This window comes from Coptis chinensis, chromosome 9 (genome assembly GCF_015680905.1).
Source record: "Coptis chinensis isolate HL-2020 chromosome 9, ASM1568090v1, whole genome shotgun sequence".
In the NCBI taxonomy this organism is placed as follows: Eukaryota; Viridiplantae; Streptophyta; class Magnoliopsida; order Ranunculales; family Ranunculaceae; genus Coptis; species Coptis chinensis.
The window spans coordinates 56,346,835-56,362,137 of record NC_141464.1 but is presented as its reverse complement, the minus strand read 5'-3'; the positions used below and the strand labels follow the sequence as shown (position 1 = coordinate 56,362,137).

General features: G+C 37.1%; 2 protein-coding genes across 2 annotated transcripts; both read left to right on the top strand.

Annotated features, from left to right (window-relative positions):
- The first annotated feature begins 182 nt into the window (after positions 1-182).
- On the top strand, positions 183-843 carry LOC147476847 (signaling peptide TAXIMIN 1). The gene is made up of 3 exons (XM_086582643.1): positions 183-201; positions 379-518; positions 612-843. The coding sequence occupies exons 2-3, from the start codon at positions 409-411 to the stop codon at positions 733-735; spliced, it is 234 nt and encodes a 77-aa protein (XP_086438769.1). The 5' UTR covers positions 183-201; positions 379-408; the 3' UTR covers positions 736-843.
- A 10,200-nt stretch (positions 844-11,043) lies between these two features.
- LOC147476846 (secoisolariciresinol dehydrogenase-like) lies at positions 11,044-12,593 on the top strand. The gene is made up of 2 exons (XM_086582900.1): positions 11,044-11,212; positions 11,673-12,593. The coding sequence occupies exons 1-2, from the start codon at positions 11,175-11,177 to the stop codon at positions 12,463-12,465; spliced, it is 831 nt and encodes a 276-aa protein (XP_086439026.1). The 5' UTR covers positions 11,044-11,174; the 3' UTR covers positions 12,466-12,593.
- Positions 12,594-15,303: the final 2,710 nt, after the last annotated feature.

The window sequence follows — 15,303 nt, the reverse complement described above, 5'->3', positions numbered from 1 at the left end:
TAGTCAAAATTCTAACACATCCGTAGACCGTAGTGTCAATTCTTGCGCATATGTAGTGCAAAAGGTGGGCCAAATTTGGATTTTTAAAACACATGCATATAGGTTGCAACCAAACACCCCATTAGAGTAGCATCTTCCCAGATAATGAGATTGAGATAACAAGCATTTACTCTATCTGGTTTGACAAACAGTACCTCACAGGCAAGGGCCCATGCTCCAGCAAAGCATTTTTTTCTTTCCTTGTTCGTTTATTTCAATCTTTTCTAAACAAGTTTCTAACTTTCTTCTCTCTTATGATATATATATATATAATAATTGTCGTTTTATCCTTTTAAACACGCTGCTATATTGATAAGTACTCAACAACTTCATCTTCAGAAAACATTCAAAACAAGAAAGAAAGAAAATATGTGTTGTGGTGAAGGTGATTGTAGACCTTTGGGTTTTCTCTTGGGTCTACCTTTTGCTTTCCTTGCTCTCCTTGTCTCCATTGTTGGTATTATCATCTGGATTGTTGGGTATGTTTTCTTTCTCTATTTGGTTTTATATTTAAAGGGATTGCTTATTTTTATGTTTTGAGTCTAATCTAATGGGTGTTTTGTGTTTTGCAGATTGACGCTGTCTTGCATATGTCCATGTTGTTTATGTGTGACAATTCTAGTGGAATTAGCACTTGAGTTGATTAAAGCTCCTATTCATGTTATGCAGTGGTTCACTTCCAAGATCCCTTGTTGATGAATATACATGTTTATTAAGGATGACCTACATGTTTTTTTTTTCCAGATTACATTTATATTTTGTACAATTAAAGATTATTTGATATGAGTTTTAGAAGTTTTTGTACTTCAGTTGTGGTTGAGTGTGATTATGGGTGATTTTGTTTACAGATGTTTAAATCAATCCTTTGTTCGCTTAAATTTCGATTCAGAAAATAGCGAATGCAAATTTTCGATAGTATATCAGAAAATATCAAACCAACATATCTGATTTATCGGTATATAACTCGTAATTTCAAGATATAATGATGCGCGTGCGCCCACGAAGGCTACAGTGTTAAAGCAAATTCATGGGATAGTTTTTAAGAAATTTTGAACTGAACTAATTTTTGAATACGAGAATCGAGTATGTGACAAACGTTCATCTTAGGCTTCTTAGCCCAGTATGAACTTTGAACAGCCACCTGACAGTATGACACACTTTTTCAGTTTTTTGTGAAATACACTGGTTTAATTGATCAAAGACCAGTTAGCAAGTTGATCCTCATGGCCTGAAATCCTGAATGGCTGAAACCGGCTTCAATGTGCTTAAAATTAATCTTAATTAAAAAGTTAATAAGTTGTTGTCACGAATCTTGATTTTTTTTTTCGATAACCGTCACGAATCTTGATGGTCGCACCAAATATGCATCAGAACATGTTAACTTAAACGGCAACACCTTCGCAGATGTGCCGACGTAATGAAGGTACGTCTACGTTTAAGACAAAAGAGATTTACAAAATTAGAATTAGAAAATGATGCCTGACATTAGTAATATAATATTCCCATTGATATATGCATCTGCAATTATTTTGGAAACTCAACTCTACATGGTTCTTACTTCTTACTGTTCTTAGACTGCCGTGGCACTGAAGGTACGTCGACGTTTAAGCCAAAACAAGATGTACACAAAAACAAAAAGATGCCTAAGGTGGAGTTCATATAACCATTCCCCATTAGTAATTTGATATTCCCACTTGATATACACAGTTGCATTTATTTTGGATATTCAACTCTTCAAGGTTCTTACTTCTCAGTTCAAACCATGTCCAAGTGCAATTGGACATCAAAGCCCTCGTCTGCCCGGCCTGCGCGATGCTAGTGAATTTTGAACCCCCGCAACCTCCCACTTGAAGAGAGGGTTGCACAATCGTTATGTTGAAGGCTCTTTTAGCGTCTGAAATATACTCAGTTATATATATACCACTAAGAAGTTGAAGTGTCTCGCCCTAAAACCCTCTCAAGTATGTCAGTTATTTCCTAAGGTTTGCCGAAATGTGTTTAACGCATGGCCCTTAGGCGAGCTAACGCATTGAAGGTGCGCCAAAATGTGCTAAATGGTATAGCAACTACTCCAGTAGACCAAAAAGATGTCGATGTATACAGTATATCCATTCACCAGGCCACGGTTCCCACCGGTATACATCTTCCATGGTTTCAGATATTGATATTCTATTTGGAGCTTATCTGTCATTAAGTCAGTTTCTAATTTTCTATCCACAAAAATGCTGTCAAAGACACAAAGTTGCTAGAAGTAAATACTTTACTCAGAATCGTCCAAAGTCCAATCTCTTCAACAGAATAACATTAGAAAAATCAGACCAACTAATCAAACAAATTTAAACAATAAAAAACCATCAAATTAAACCCCACTGAAAACCATCAAACCAAATGGTCGGGTGACACTGACTCAGTATGATGATATCTCTTCTCCACTCCTTTAAAACAGCGTGGACAAGAGCTAGCTTTTTGAGCCGTCCATTGGTTCTAACAATCCATAACTGTACCAGTGTACCTACATGTGAACCATGGCTCTACCAGAAAATAGAGAGAGAGAGAGAAACCGACCAACCGTACCTACGTGACCAAGGCTAGCATCCCTAATCTCGCTCCATGCTTTGGAAAAGTATTTGTTCTCATTTGAATTGGAAGGCCGCAAAACTACCACTTAAGCAGGGGCGGATCTATGAGTTGGCTGTCCGGGGGTGGGGAACATTTGCCTTAATTGCCACTAATATTTGGTTTTTTGATATTTTTTTTTAGAAGAAGACAATAGCGCTTTCCAAAAAAAAATAATAATAAAAAAAAACTAAATAGTAGTGGCAATTAAAGTTAGTGTTCGCCCCCCCGCCCCCCCATCATCTTTTGGAGAATCTTGCATTTGTCATGCACTTAAGTCTATGAACTTGCACAAAAATTCCACTTTACTCCATATACTGTTTTTGATAGTGAAAACCACCTTATATTTGTAATAAAATTTTACTTTACGTATCCACCCATTTCAGGCACCGATTGCTGATGTGTCATATTTTGTGCTTATGTATTTTTTTCCTATATTAATCAAAAAAGAAAAAACAAAATGACTGTGTAAAATAAAACACCTCATCCCTCCCTCACGTACTATGATAAACAAAACAAATATGCCTCTTTCTTCTCCAACAACCAACTCTCCTTTTTCAGGCAGTTAAATAGTATTTTTGGGCAGCTACTCCACCAATCAGCAGTTGATGTCTTGTGGACAACAAACAGTTATCTGTCCACAAATTTATTCTGTTTCAATTGGGGTTCTAAAAATGTCAAATTGCCAATGCGATGGATAATTGCAAGAATTGCTTCAGTATATGCTTTTTCAAATGGTGATTTTTCTAATAAATTTGTAACATGCATGTCTCTCTCTTGATCCTACAATGATTCAATTTCAATAGTTGTTTATGTTTTTTTTTTATTTTTTTTAGAAAAATAATACCAAACACCTTCCCTACTAGTTTTGACTTGTTTATACATCTAGGCACTTGTTAATACGTCACAAATAACTTAATGCAGGGTAAATAGTTGCTACCAAACCGAGCCTTATCATCGGAACAATGCAAAGGCGTGGCTACATAAAAAAAAGGGATATTTAGACTTTGGTACCACTTTTTAGTATGATATTAGGAAATAGTACCACTTTTTTTCTTGACCGTCAGTTGACCGAGGTGACCACGGTCAAACTGACAGTATTTTCAATATGGCGATATTACCCCTCTCGTGCCTCTCACGTGTTTGATGTAATTAGGTTTTGGTACCATTTTTGAAGGTATCCTAGACACCACGTGTTACAATCTTAGTGGTTGTGCAATGTATTGTAATCTTGGCCGTTAGTTTGGTTTTTTGTTGATCCCGATGAATTAAGGAGGGAAACTCCCACTAGACATAAAATGTGTTAGTTAAGCTTTGGTACCACTCTATCGGTAAACATCTTCGTTGTCTCTCTCTCACTCATTCAGTCACTCTCTAACACTTAGTCTCTAACACTTCTCACTCACTCTCTAACACTTAGTCTCCCATCATTATCCCTCTTTAAATTTCGTCGTCAATTTTGAGGATGGTTATCGTGGGCTTCACAAACCGTTGAATAGAACTGATCGTGGTGATATTTGAACTAATCGTGGGTCTTGATCGTTGAATATCCATTATTTGTCGTTGTTAAAGGTTAGGTTAGTTTTAATGCTTAGTTTTTTAGTTGTTTTGGTAATAAAAATCATGTTTTTATATTAAATTGTATAATGTAAGATGAAAAATTGCGTTTTTATTTGAATCACGTATGTTAGATTTCATTTCATTCACTAAAACTCCAACACATGTATAAAGTAAAGGGACACATTACTTCCCTTTGTTTGTTAATCAATGCTTCCACAACTTCGTATAGAGTTTGTTGCATGCATGTTGTTGCACCCTTGTTGCATACGTCATAAATTTGTACTAAAAACTAAATTTACATTAAAAAGTATGACTATAACCTAATTGATAATTACCAGCATTTGGAATTTGGGGGTTTTGTTTGTGATTGTATGTGTATAACCCTTTGTTTTGTAGTGAACTACGGGTGATCCTAAATTGGTTTTAGTCTTGAAAGAATTTGTCATTCATTATGATGGTGGTTGGGGAAAACTCAAAGCTGGTGAAATTAGGGGCAGTGATTACAATGGTGGTGAGAAAGTGGAAATCAAAATGGATGGGCATGAATTTTGTTTGGAATATTTGAAGACGGATGTGGAAGAATTGGTTGGTGAATGAGTTATATACCAAATTGATTGTATAATTGATGGGTTTATGTGTAGGATAGCACATGATACACATATGATGCATGTATGGGATGAGCTTCAGCCTGAGGAAGACAAGAAATACCATTTATATGTGTCTTAACCTCCAACACCCAAAACAAAAATCATAAACCCCAAATTAATTCCCACTACTTCAGTTCCCTCTCAAAACCCTAAATCAACTCCCACTAAAAAGACTAAACCAGTTGGCACTCAGAAAATAAAACCTAAACCTAAACCTGTAAGAAAGTCTGCAAGGCTTAACATACTAATTACTAAACTAGTGTTAGGACCTAATGGAAAGCCAATGGTCCTTGAGATTTCTGATGATGCCAAGAGTGAAGAAGATGCTCATGATGAAGTAAATATCTCAGAGGACCCTATCTTAGAAGATATTGTTCATGAAGGCAATAGTGAAGAAGATGTTGTGATGCCAGATAGTAATGTGATAGAGTCTCAGTTAGATCCCATAGATCATGACTTCTGTACTCAGAATATTCATGCCTATATTGAAGAATTGGAGGCTCATGTAGAAGATCAGATGGCTGATAATACGCTTAATAATAGTGATGTAATTGAGGATTTAAATGTTGGTGATGGGGGAAATGATATACTAAAGAACCTGGATGTTGGTGGTGATAGGGGAAGTGACACTGAAGATGATCAGTATGTTGGTGATAGGTTTGGACCTGTGTTTGGCAATAAGAAGGATACATGCTATAATAGTTGTGAAAGTGATGATGCAGATTATGATTACATTCCTACAGATAGTGATTGCTCAGATAATGACTTAGATAGAGACATTGATCCAATTGTGGTGGATGAAGAAGTTAAAATTTTGGAAAAAGAAATACAAGGTACTGAGTTGGGCAATGTTGTGAAGTTAAATATAAACATTTATGAGGTAGAGGAGATGGAAAAGGTTGCAGACCCAATGGTGGAAGAGTTGGGGATATGTGAGTTGAAGCCTAAGATGTCATGGGCTACTGTTGAGGTTTGTAGGGACTTCTTCAAAACAATGGCAATCAAGCATAAGTTTAGTACCAAGCAAGTGAGAAATGACAGACTTAGACTTGAGTTGAAGTGTAAAGTTTCTGACTGTGATTAGACTATAATAGCTAGTTTTACTAAAAAAGATAATCACACATTTATCCTCAGGAGTTATAATGATGAACATACATGTCAAGCAGATGAGAAGAACTTGAACACACAGGTTAGAGCACCATGGGTTGCTAAAGCACTTTTAGAAAGAATGAGAGACCATCCTGATTACAGGCCAAAGGATATAATGAAAGAGATGTTTTCACAGTTTGGAATTAACATATCCTAATTGACTACTTGGAATGTTAGAATGCAAATGCTTGAAGCAATCCATGAAAATTATGAGAATGGTTACAAACTAGTCCCAGAAATATGTAGTCAGATTATGAGAAGAAACCCAGGTAGTATTTCCAAATACTTTGTGAACCAATATAGTCATAATTTGATTGGTGTTTTGGTTGCATTCAAGGCATCACTAGATGGGTGGAGGAATGGGTATAGGCCAATAGCTGGTCTTGATGGTTGTTTTCTCAAAGGGAAGTATGGAGGGTGTTGTTTGACAGCTATAGGACTTGATGCCATGAATGGAATTTTCCCTCTTGGTATCTACATATGCAAAGCAGAGAACAAGGATACATGGAGGCAATTTTTATGTGAGATGAAGTCACATTTAGACATGCATAAGGACAAGCTGACATTCATGAGTAATAGACAAAAGAGATTATTAGCTAGTGTAGCTGAGTACTTTCCAAACTCAAATCACAGGTACATGCTCTTAATACATATGATGTGAAGTCTTAATATATGTTTTATGATGTGAAGTTTTATAATATTGACATAGTTTGACTGATGTGAAGTTTGATACATAGTTTTATGATGTGACTGATGTCTTAATACATATGATGTGAAGTTTGACTGATTGGTGCATATGTTGTTGTAGATACTGCTTCAGACACATGTACCAAAACTTTAAAAAAACTTTCCGTGGTAAGTTGTGGGAGAATCTGGCTTGGGGAACAGCAGAGGCATACAAGGTACAAGAATTTACAAGGATATTGGGTGTCATTAACAAAACTGATGGCAAAGCTTTGGATTGGTTGGACAGGGAGCCAAGGAGTTGTTGGGCTAAGGCACACTTTGATTGGACAGCAAAGTGTGATCAATTGACAAACAATTTTAGTGAGTTTTTCAATTCATGGATAAGAGATAAACCCTGTGTCCATTTTATTGACCAATACAACCTAGATTTATTGAATTTGATGTATACCAGAAGAGAGCTTTCTATGGAGTTCCTTAAGGGTGATGTTGTTCCAAATGTGTTGTTCATGATAAAGAAAAGGGAGATGAGGTACAATTGGTATGAGGTAAGGGTTGTAAGTGATACTGAATACCAAGAAAGGGTCAAGGTACTCAGTTGACTTAGTGAAGCTTGAATGCACATGTATTGAGTCGCAACTGTCTGGAGTACCTTGTGTACATGGAATTGTTGTCATCAGACAAAGGAGGGGGGATAAGTGGGCTAGGTAAGACACTTGTTTTTCTCTTTTAATTAAATAATTTCATATTTACAATGTTTACATTAATTTACTATTTACTATGTTAGCAAATATTGTAGTCCATACTTCAATGTTGAGGCTTTTAGACAAACTTATTCAAATTACCTTTACCCACTTGATAACATTGAGGAATGGCCAGAAATAGTAAGTCAACTAGATTCCCTAATTTATGTACTCTTTACCCTTTATTATAAGTACACTTGATAATTTAATATTGATGTTGGTATTATTTCTCTTAACAGGAGGATCCTGAAGAGTTGGTCCTGCCTCCTGAACTAACTAGAAAGGCAGGAAGGCCAAGAAAACAGAGAATCAGGGGAGAAGATGAACCAACCAAAACAAAAAGGAAATGCAAAAAATGTGGAGAACTTGGTCACAATGCAATCACATGTGCATTAAGACAGAATGACCAATATGGAAAGAACTCTAAGAAAAGGAATGGTAAGTTTAATTCAATGTTTTGTGGATGTATATATTTTGTGGATGCATATGTTATATTAATTGAACTGTCTTAGTGCAAGATGAAACAACATTTGGATATCAAGTACCAGTGCAACAAGAAGAAGCCTCAGTGCAATAACAACCTCCAAGTCCCAAAGGAAGAGTAGCATAATAGCAACAAGAACAAGTTCAAGAGCAAGCATCAGCCCCAGTGCAAAGAGAGAGAAGAGGATCAAGAGGTAAGACCAGAGGAGGAAGAGCAGCACAACAACAACAAGAACTAGTTCAAGAGCAAGTAGCAGCCCCAGTGCAAATAGGGAGAGGAGGAGCAAGGACCAGGGAGGGAGAGGAGCAAGGACCAGGGGAGAGATAGGAGTTAGAGGAGGAGGAGAAACACCTTCAACTCCTCCAAGAAATGCAAGTAAGTACACATCAAAGATCAAGACAAGAGCCACTTAGCCGCATTACGAGTTGGTTGGTGGGTTATTGCTTGCATATTTTGGTGTTTTTTGCATGTTGCATGTTTTGCTTGTTTTGGATCATGGTTATGCTTATGATGTCACAAACAAATGGGATATGATGTCAGAAACAAATGGTTGTGTTATGTGTACCTTATGTATTATTGTAATCCAGTACTTGTGTTATGTGTTATGTGTTTATGTCCCTTATGTGTTATGGAATCCGGTACTTGTGTTTGTGTGTCCCCATCTATTTTAATGGAATCCAGTATTTAAGACATGTGTCCTTATGTGTTTATGTACTATTTTTATATATTTGTTTTTCTATTGTTTTGTGCGTACCCTTGTTTTGTTTACATATGCACTTGTTTGAATATCTAGTCCTTGTACTTTGAAGTCCTTATTTGTTTGAAAAGTACACCTTGGAGTCTAGCAGTATATCCCCTTATGTCTTGGTAGTTGTAGTCCTTTAAGTCTACCTAGTTGTAGTCTTTAGGGTACCCTAGTCTTTAAGACCCAATATTTAAGTTACCCTAGTTAAACCTTCTTCAACCAACTCCTTAAATGTTTAGCCTATAAAACCACAACCCTAAACACTCAGTCCTCCACACACAAGACTCAAGTACAGAACATCAATACTAAATACTGAAATGGCTAGGAGAAAGCAAACATCCATGGGGAAGGGAAAAGAAGTTGCAGTAGAGTCACCTACACCTTATCCCTCATTTATATAAAAGTAGGTATAACAACTTTGGGGCTCAAGGAAGAAAGATCTGCAAGGACTTCATAGATGAACATCCAGGCTGCACACAAGATAAGGTTCGCCAATATTTAAGTGATGTGGAAGGGAGTAAGGCTTTAGAGAAGAGCAAAACTGTTTTAGAGAAGAGCAAAGCTGCATTGGAGAAAAGCAAGATTGCTTTGGAGATGAATAAGAAGAGCAAGGCTACTTTGCTGGAGAAGAACAAGAAGGCTATAATTAGAGTCGTGGTGCAATGTTTAAGGGCTGCTTCAGCTTAAATTGTAGGGACTTCTATGTTTAGCTTGTTTCTGGGGTCATTTGTTTCTGTCTTTTGGTTCAATGATTAGATTTGGTTATGTGTTTTCTACTTTGTTATCTAGCTGGGTTCAAGTTTGTTTATGTGTCTAGGTTCAGGTTTGCTACTTCTATGATTAGGTTTGTTTATGTGTCTTTGAAGTATTATGGTTAGTGTTGCAGTATTATGGTTTGGTTTGAAATATTATGGTTTGTTTAAGATAGTGTTGCAGTGGTACTGTTGAGCTGTTGATATGATTGGTTTGAAGTATTTGGATTTGTTGTAGTGTTGCAGTGTATTGCAATGTGTTGCAGTGGTACTATTGAGGGGTTAGTGTTGCATTCGGATTTGTTGCAGATATATCTTGTTAGGGTTTATAGGAACTTCACTTTTATATTATTTGAAAAAAGGGACCATTACATAAAGGGTCTTACATAAACACACACCATCACTTAGGATAATCAACAACACACAGCTGATTACCACACACTTCACAATCTAGTACAAGAGTAGTATTCTTCTCAGTAGGCACCATTGGCTGGTTGGAAGCACTGTAAATCATCTCCTTATGGAAGCACCTTACCCAGTCACATGAAAGCCACATTTGAACTATTTTGCCAGAATCATCAGGGGAGATGCTGTTGCATCTCTTATAAAGGTAGGCACAAGCTAGAGCTGTGTGGCCTTCTTGCTTACACAGCTGACATATCTGTGAAAAAAATGAACCCAAAAACGAATTAGAAACCATCAGAATGAATTAGGCTTTAGTACCAATGTATTACTGAAAATTAGGCTTTAGTATCACTATTCTGCCATTACAGTTTAGTTAGTTTAGCAAATACCTCAAGTGCAACAAAACATCTTACAGGAGCTCCACCCATGGCTTCGTTTATAAGTTTATTTGGCAAAATACTGTTGTAAAGATGATTTGCAGAAAGGGAAGAAGATGACTTGCATGAAAAGGGAAGAAGGGTGATATGACTTGTAGGAGAACTCGATGTTATATGGGTCATAAAGCCCCCCAACGACTCTATTCTTTGAACCATTGGATTAAATTGTGATTTTGACACGTGTTTTTGTCTTTTTCAACAGTATTTTGCCTACTCACGTGATAACCACATTGAGGGTATTGTTGGCATTATGACAATACAAACAGATTGAAATAGTTTGACTTCGGTCAACTAATAGTCAACTGAAAGAAGTAGTACTATTTTCCTAATTTTTTTGAAAAGTGGTACTATTTCCTAATATCATATTAAAAAATGGTACCAAAGTCTAAATATTCAAAAAAAACCTTCAAAGTGGTCAATGAAATTATTTAACACCCACCATCCCTGAATGCCACTTCATCACACAAAAGTCAACACTAACAAAGACTTCTTTTACAACTTACAACTAACTTGAGCAAACACTTGACCATTTCCTGTTTTCCTCAATTAAAAAGAAAATAAGATAGTCCATGAAAAATTGAAAATTGGTTTGGATCTTGAAGATTATTCATATTAACAATTTATTCTAGTTTTATAGGCTGGCAGTTAACCAGTTATGTGCTTACCAATTTACCATGACAACCCCCCTTAGTTCCGCCGTCCTTCATGCGAGCTTTTTTGTTTTTTTTCGTTATATGTCAACATGTTAGATCATTTGAATAATTCTTATAAGTACAATATTAATGCGTGTAGTTCGCTTTGAGTTCAACTTACGTACTCCGGAAATAGATAAGATATAATTGGTGTACTTTAGCTTGCAACTAAGCAAATAAAGCAAATCAAGGATCATTCCAACTTGGAACCAACAACAATAATGGGGACTAGTGCAATTTTCTCTGCAATCCCGAGAAGGTAAGCATGTCTAACTATCCGTTATCGGTTATCACTGCAATTTGATGTACTTATACAACACATAAGGGCATCTCCAATGGGGGGTGTAAAATTACACCTCCACCTAGGCTCCACGTAGGTGCCATTAGGATTTTACACCTCTAATTGTAAAGATTCACTATATGGAAGAGTGTTCACGTCGGCGAGGTGGCGTCAGGAAAAAATAAACTTCACGAAGTTTTTAAGTTAACGAGGCGTTATTTTAAGTGACGTCCGGGATTTTTATTAACTAATAGCGAGGGGAATTCCCACTCTATTAGCTAATACACTATTATATACGGATTGGAGAGAGTTTTTTGATATTTGGGGTGTAAAATTTCCACTCCATACAGTTTACACCCCCCATTGGAGATGCCCTAATAGGCATTCACTGATTCACTCATAGTTCACAACTGATTACTTCTGTACATACACTCTGTAGATTAGAGGGGAAGGTGGCATTGATCACTGGTGGTGCAAGGGGCATCGGTGAATGCACTGCGAAACTATTCAGCAAACATGGAGCAAAAGTTGTCATTGCTGATATCCAAGATGACTTGGGCCGTTCAGTCTCTAATGAAATTGGTACTGCTTCGGCCACTTATGTTCATTGCGATGTCACCAATGAAACTCAAGTTCAATATGCAGTTGATACTACTGTTACCAAATATGGGAAACTCGACATAATGTTCAACAATGCTGGCATTGGAGATCCATTTAAACCACGAATCGTCGACAATGAGAAAGCTGACTTTGAAAAAGTCTTAAGTGTAAACGTGACCGGCGTGTTCCTTTGCACTAAGCACGCAGCAAGAGTCATGATCCCAGCTCGAAATGGTAGCATAATTTCCTCTGCTAGTGCCGTTTCAGTTGTTGGTGGTGCTGCTTCTCATGCCTATACTTGCTCAAAGCATGCCGTGGCTGGTCTTACGAAGAATGCAGCACTTGAGCTGGGGCAGTTTGGTATTAGAGTCAATTGCTTGTCTCCCTATGGATCTGCAACACCTTCAACCCTGAAGTTTTTTAAGGTGGATAATGCTGAACCAGTTGAGCAAATGTTCGAATCTTTTGGTAATTTAAAAGGGGTTATACATAAGGCTGAAGATGTTGCGCAAGCTGCTCTTTACTTGGGTTCCGACGATTCCAAATATGTGAGTGGCCATAATCTCCTTATTGATGGGGGTTTCACAGTTGGTAATCCATCATTTGCTATATTTAAGTATCCCGAATCCTGACTGTATTTCATTTCCTAAAACCTCAAGATTTATTTTGTGACAAGGCAATCTGTTATCGAGGATTTGATATTAATAAGATGCAATCCCTGAATCTGAAATTTCTCTAGTATTGCCCCCTATCTTCCCTTAACCATCTGTTGCAAAATGTTCTTTTGTACAATTACTCATGTTTATTCTTGCTTTCTTACTAAGACAATGCAGTCGGTTTCCGGATTATACATTGACATAACGTGAAATACCAGGCCGATCTCTTGACACCAACTCAACAAACTGATGAAAAATGGAAAATTCAGAAACATTTGTGTAATACTACCTGATTTTTTAAGAGAAGGATACGGATTTTTTTTTAAGATACACCCTCACAGATGCCTGCACTTTAAGGTCTTCTTCCCTTAAACCGATATTTGGTGTTTGAGTGTTTCTGCAAATTCAGCAGCTAGGGTGCGTTTGTTAAATTTTAGCTAATGGAAAGGAAATGAAATAAATGGGTGATCCACTATGAAATGGAATAGAATGGGATGGAAATGAAATAATTCTAAAATGGTGTGTCTTTGGTAAACTGGAGAAAGGAAAGTAAAAACTGGAAAAATGAATAATCATGTTTGTTTACACAAACTATGGAAAGGAATAATTGTATTATTAAGCTCTGTTTGGCCATGTGAAATTCGGTAGTACTCAACCATGTTTAGGGTACGGAAAACAAGTGGTGGATACTCCAAAAGTAATTACTCTAGAAACTGTTTGGTCCCTTTTTCTTTAGAGGGATTGTCTCGTACTGTTTTTCATTGTTTTTTTTTCAACTCTCTCCATGGAATAAAAAAAACACACACACACACAAATCGACCAAAGAAAACCTGTGTCAGTAACTTCAAAAAGAAAACCCAAACTTCAATTCAACATAATTTCATGGAAGAATCAAAACAATGGTCGGTCGATCGGAATGGAGACGGTGAAGAAGAAGAAGTCATAGACCGTTTATATTTTTTTTGTTGTTTGCTCCTCCTGTTTCTGATCTTTAATTTTAATTTAGAAAGGTGAAAGGAAGAATTTGAGAGAAGAAAATGAGTGGGTGAAGAAGAAGGTTCGATCTTTTGAGTGTATAACTCGAATGAATGGTAAAAGAATGTTTTCTCTCTCATGTATTTCTCTTGTGTATTACGGTATCTCACCTAAACCCAAAGATCAACTATACACGTTTTTGCTGGTTTCACAATCTACCCGGTTTATACCCTACTTATTAGTTGTGGCCCCAATTCATAAAATGGACCGGACCAAGCACTAAGACCTAGTATACATGACTTTATTCCTTCTACAAGTTGGGCAATTCATGCTGCCAAACAGGGTCTTAAGTGTGCTACTAGGGAGACCCTGACTATCCATTTCCTTTCATTTCCTCAAAATTTTCAGGGGTTAGCTAAGGACACAAAACCTTTTCCATTTCCATGATTTTGTTTCTATGGAAAAACCAATTTCCTTTCCATGGGTAAACAAACAGCTTATTTGACAACCTTTGAAGTTCATAAAAATTGTGGTATATCTATTCTAATAAGAAAGGGAACTCCCTGAAATAACCGTTTTTTGGTTCAACAAGTTAGGATAAAAAAATCACTTATTATATTATCTACGCTAATTTCCGCTTAATATTCTCTCTTAAACGGCCAGGGGGTGAAACGACGACACCCTTTCAGCCTTTCCATTTAAAATGTTTCCTTTCCAAATCATCGGGTTCCAAAAGGCATCTTTTGCCCTCTCTCTCTATCAGTCGATCGAATTTAGGGGATTCCCAATTTCTCTTAAATAAAGAGCAGTTCCGTTAACAGAGTCGAATTGAAATGGGCATACACTGATACACTTCCATTGACTTATTGCAACAAAGTTACAAGGTACTTATCACTTACTCTTTGTAAGGTAATCTATATACACTTTCGCCATAGCACTAAGATCAAGATGATATAAAGATTTCAAAAATGTTGTCACAAAACTACAATACTACACTTTTTCAGGTTTTACTCTCTTTCTCTATGCATGTGATCACTAATAGTGCCTAATTCGATATGTACCACTAAGGCACTAATCAACACATAGTGAATATGGATACGTTATCCAAGCTAATTCATCTCTATTTTTTCGTTTTCATTTTACTACCAACACTCCAAATCATTACTAACCACGAGTAACGTTTTTTATGGCATAGCTTGCCACATTGTAGGTCAATTCCACAGCTTTTGATCACTGAGGGCTTGATTTTAATCTGTATACCCAATGTCTCCGATCCATTACATGCATGGGTTCGAGCATCCCTTCAAAAAATGTCTCCACCAACTATTACAAACGATACTCGACAATTGAAGGATAGATTAAAGTCATGCCCTCAACTCGATTAAGACACAACGTCCCACATCCCACTCTGAGGGCTAACCGCCACTTTACTATGAGGCAATTCATAAGCCCTCTACCTCGATCCCTCAATAAGCACGCTCAAGCAAGCTCAAATTCAGAGACCATTCGCTCTCTCTGATTTTCTCATCAGCACGCCATCTTCTATGACGCACTAACAAGAGAGGGCTATGTAAGGGACCTCCAGCTCGGAGTCGTCCCCGACATACATGACGACTGCTCACAGCACCCCCAGGACATACATGACAACTGTTCATAATGACGACTGCTCACAACACCCCCAAGACATACATGACGACTACTCACAGCACCCCCAGGACACACATGCATGACGACTGCTCATAACATCACATCAGCACTAGCTACTACCATCACATCATGTACAACAATTTTTCGGATTTCTCACCAGCACGATCCCTCCAGCAACATGCTAACGAGAGA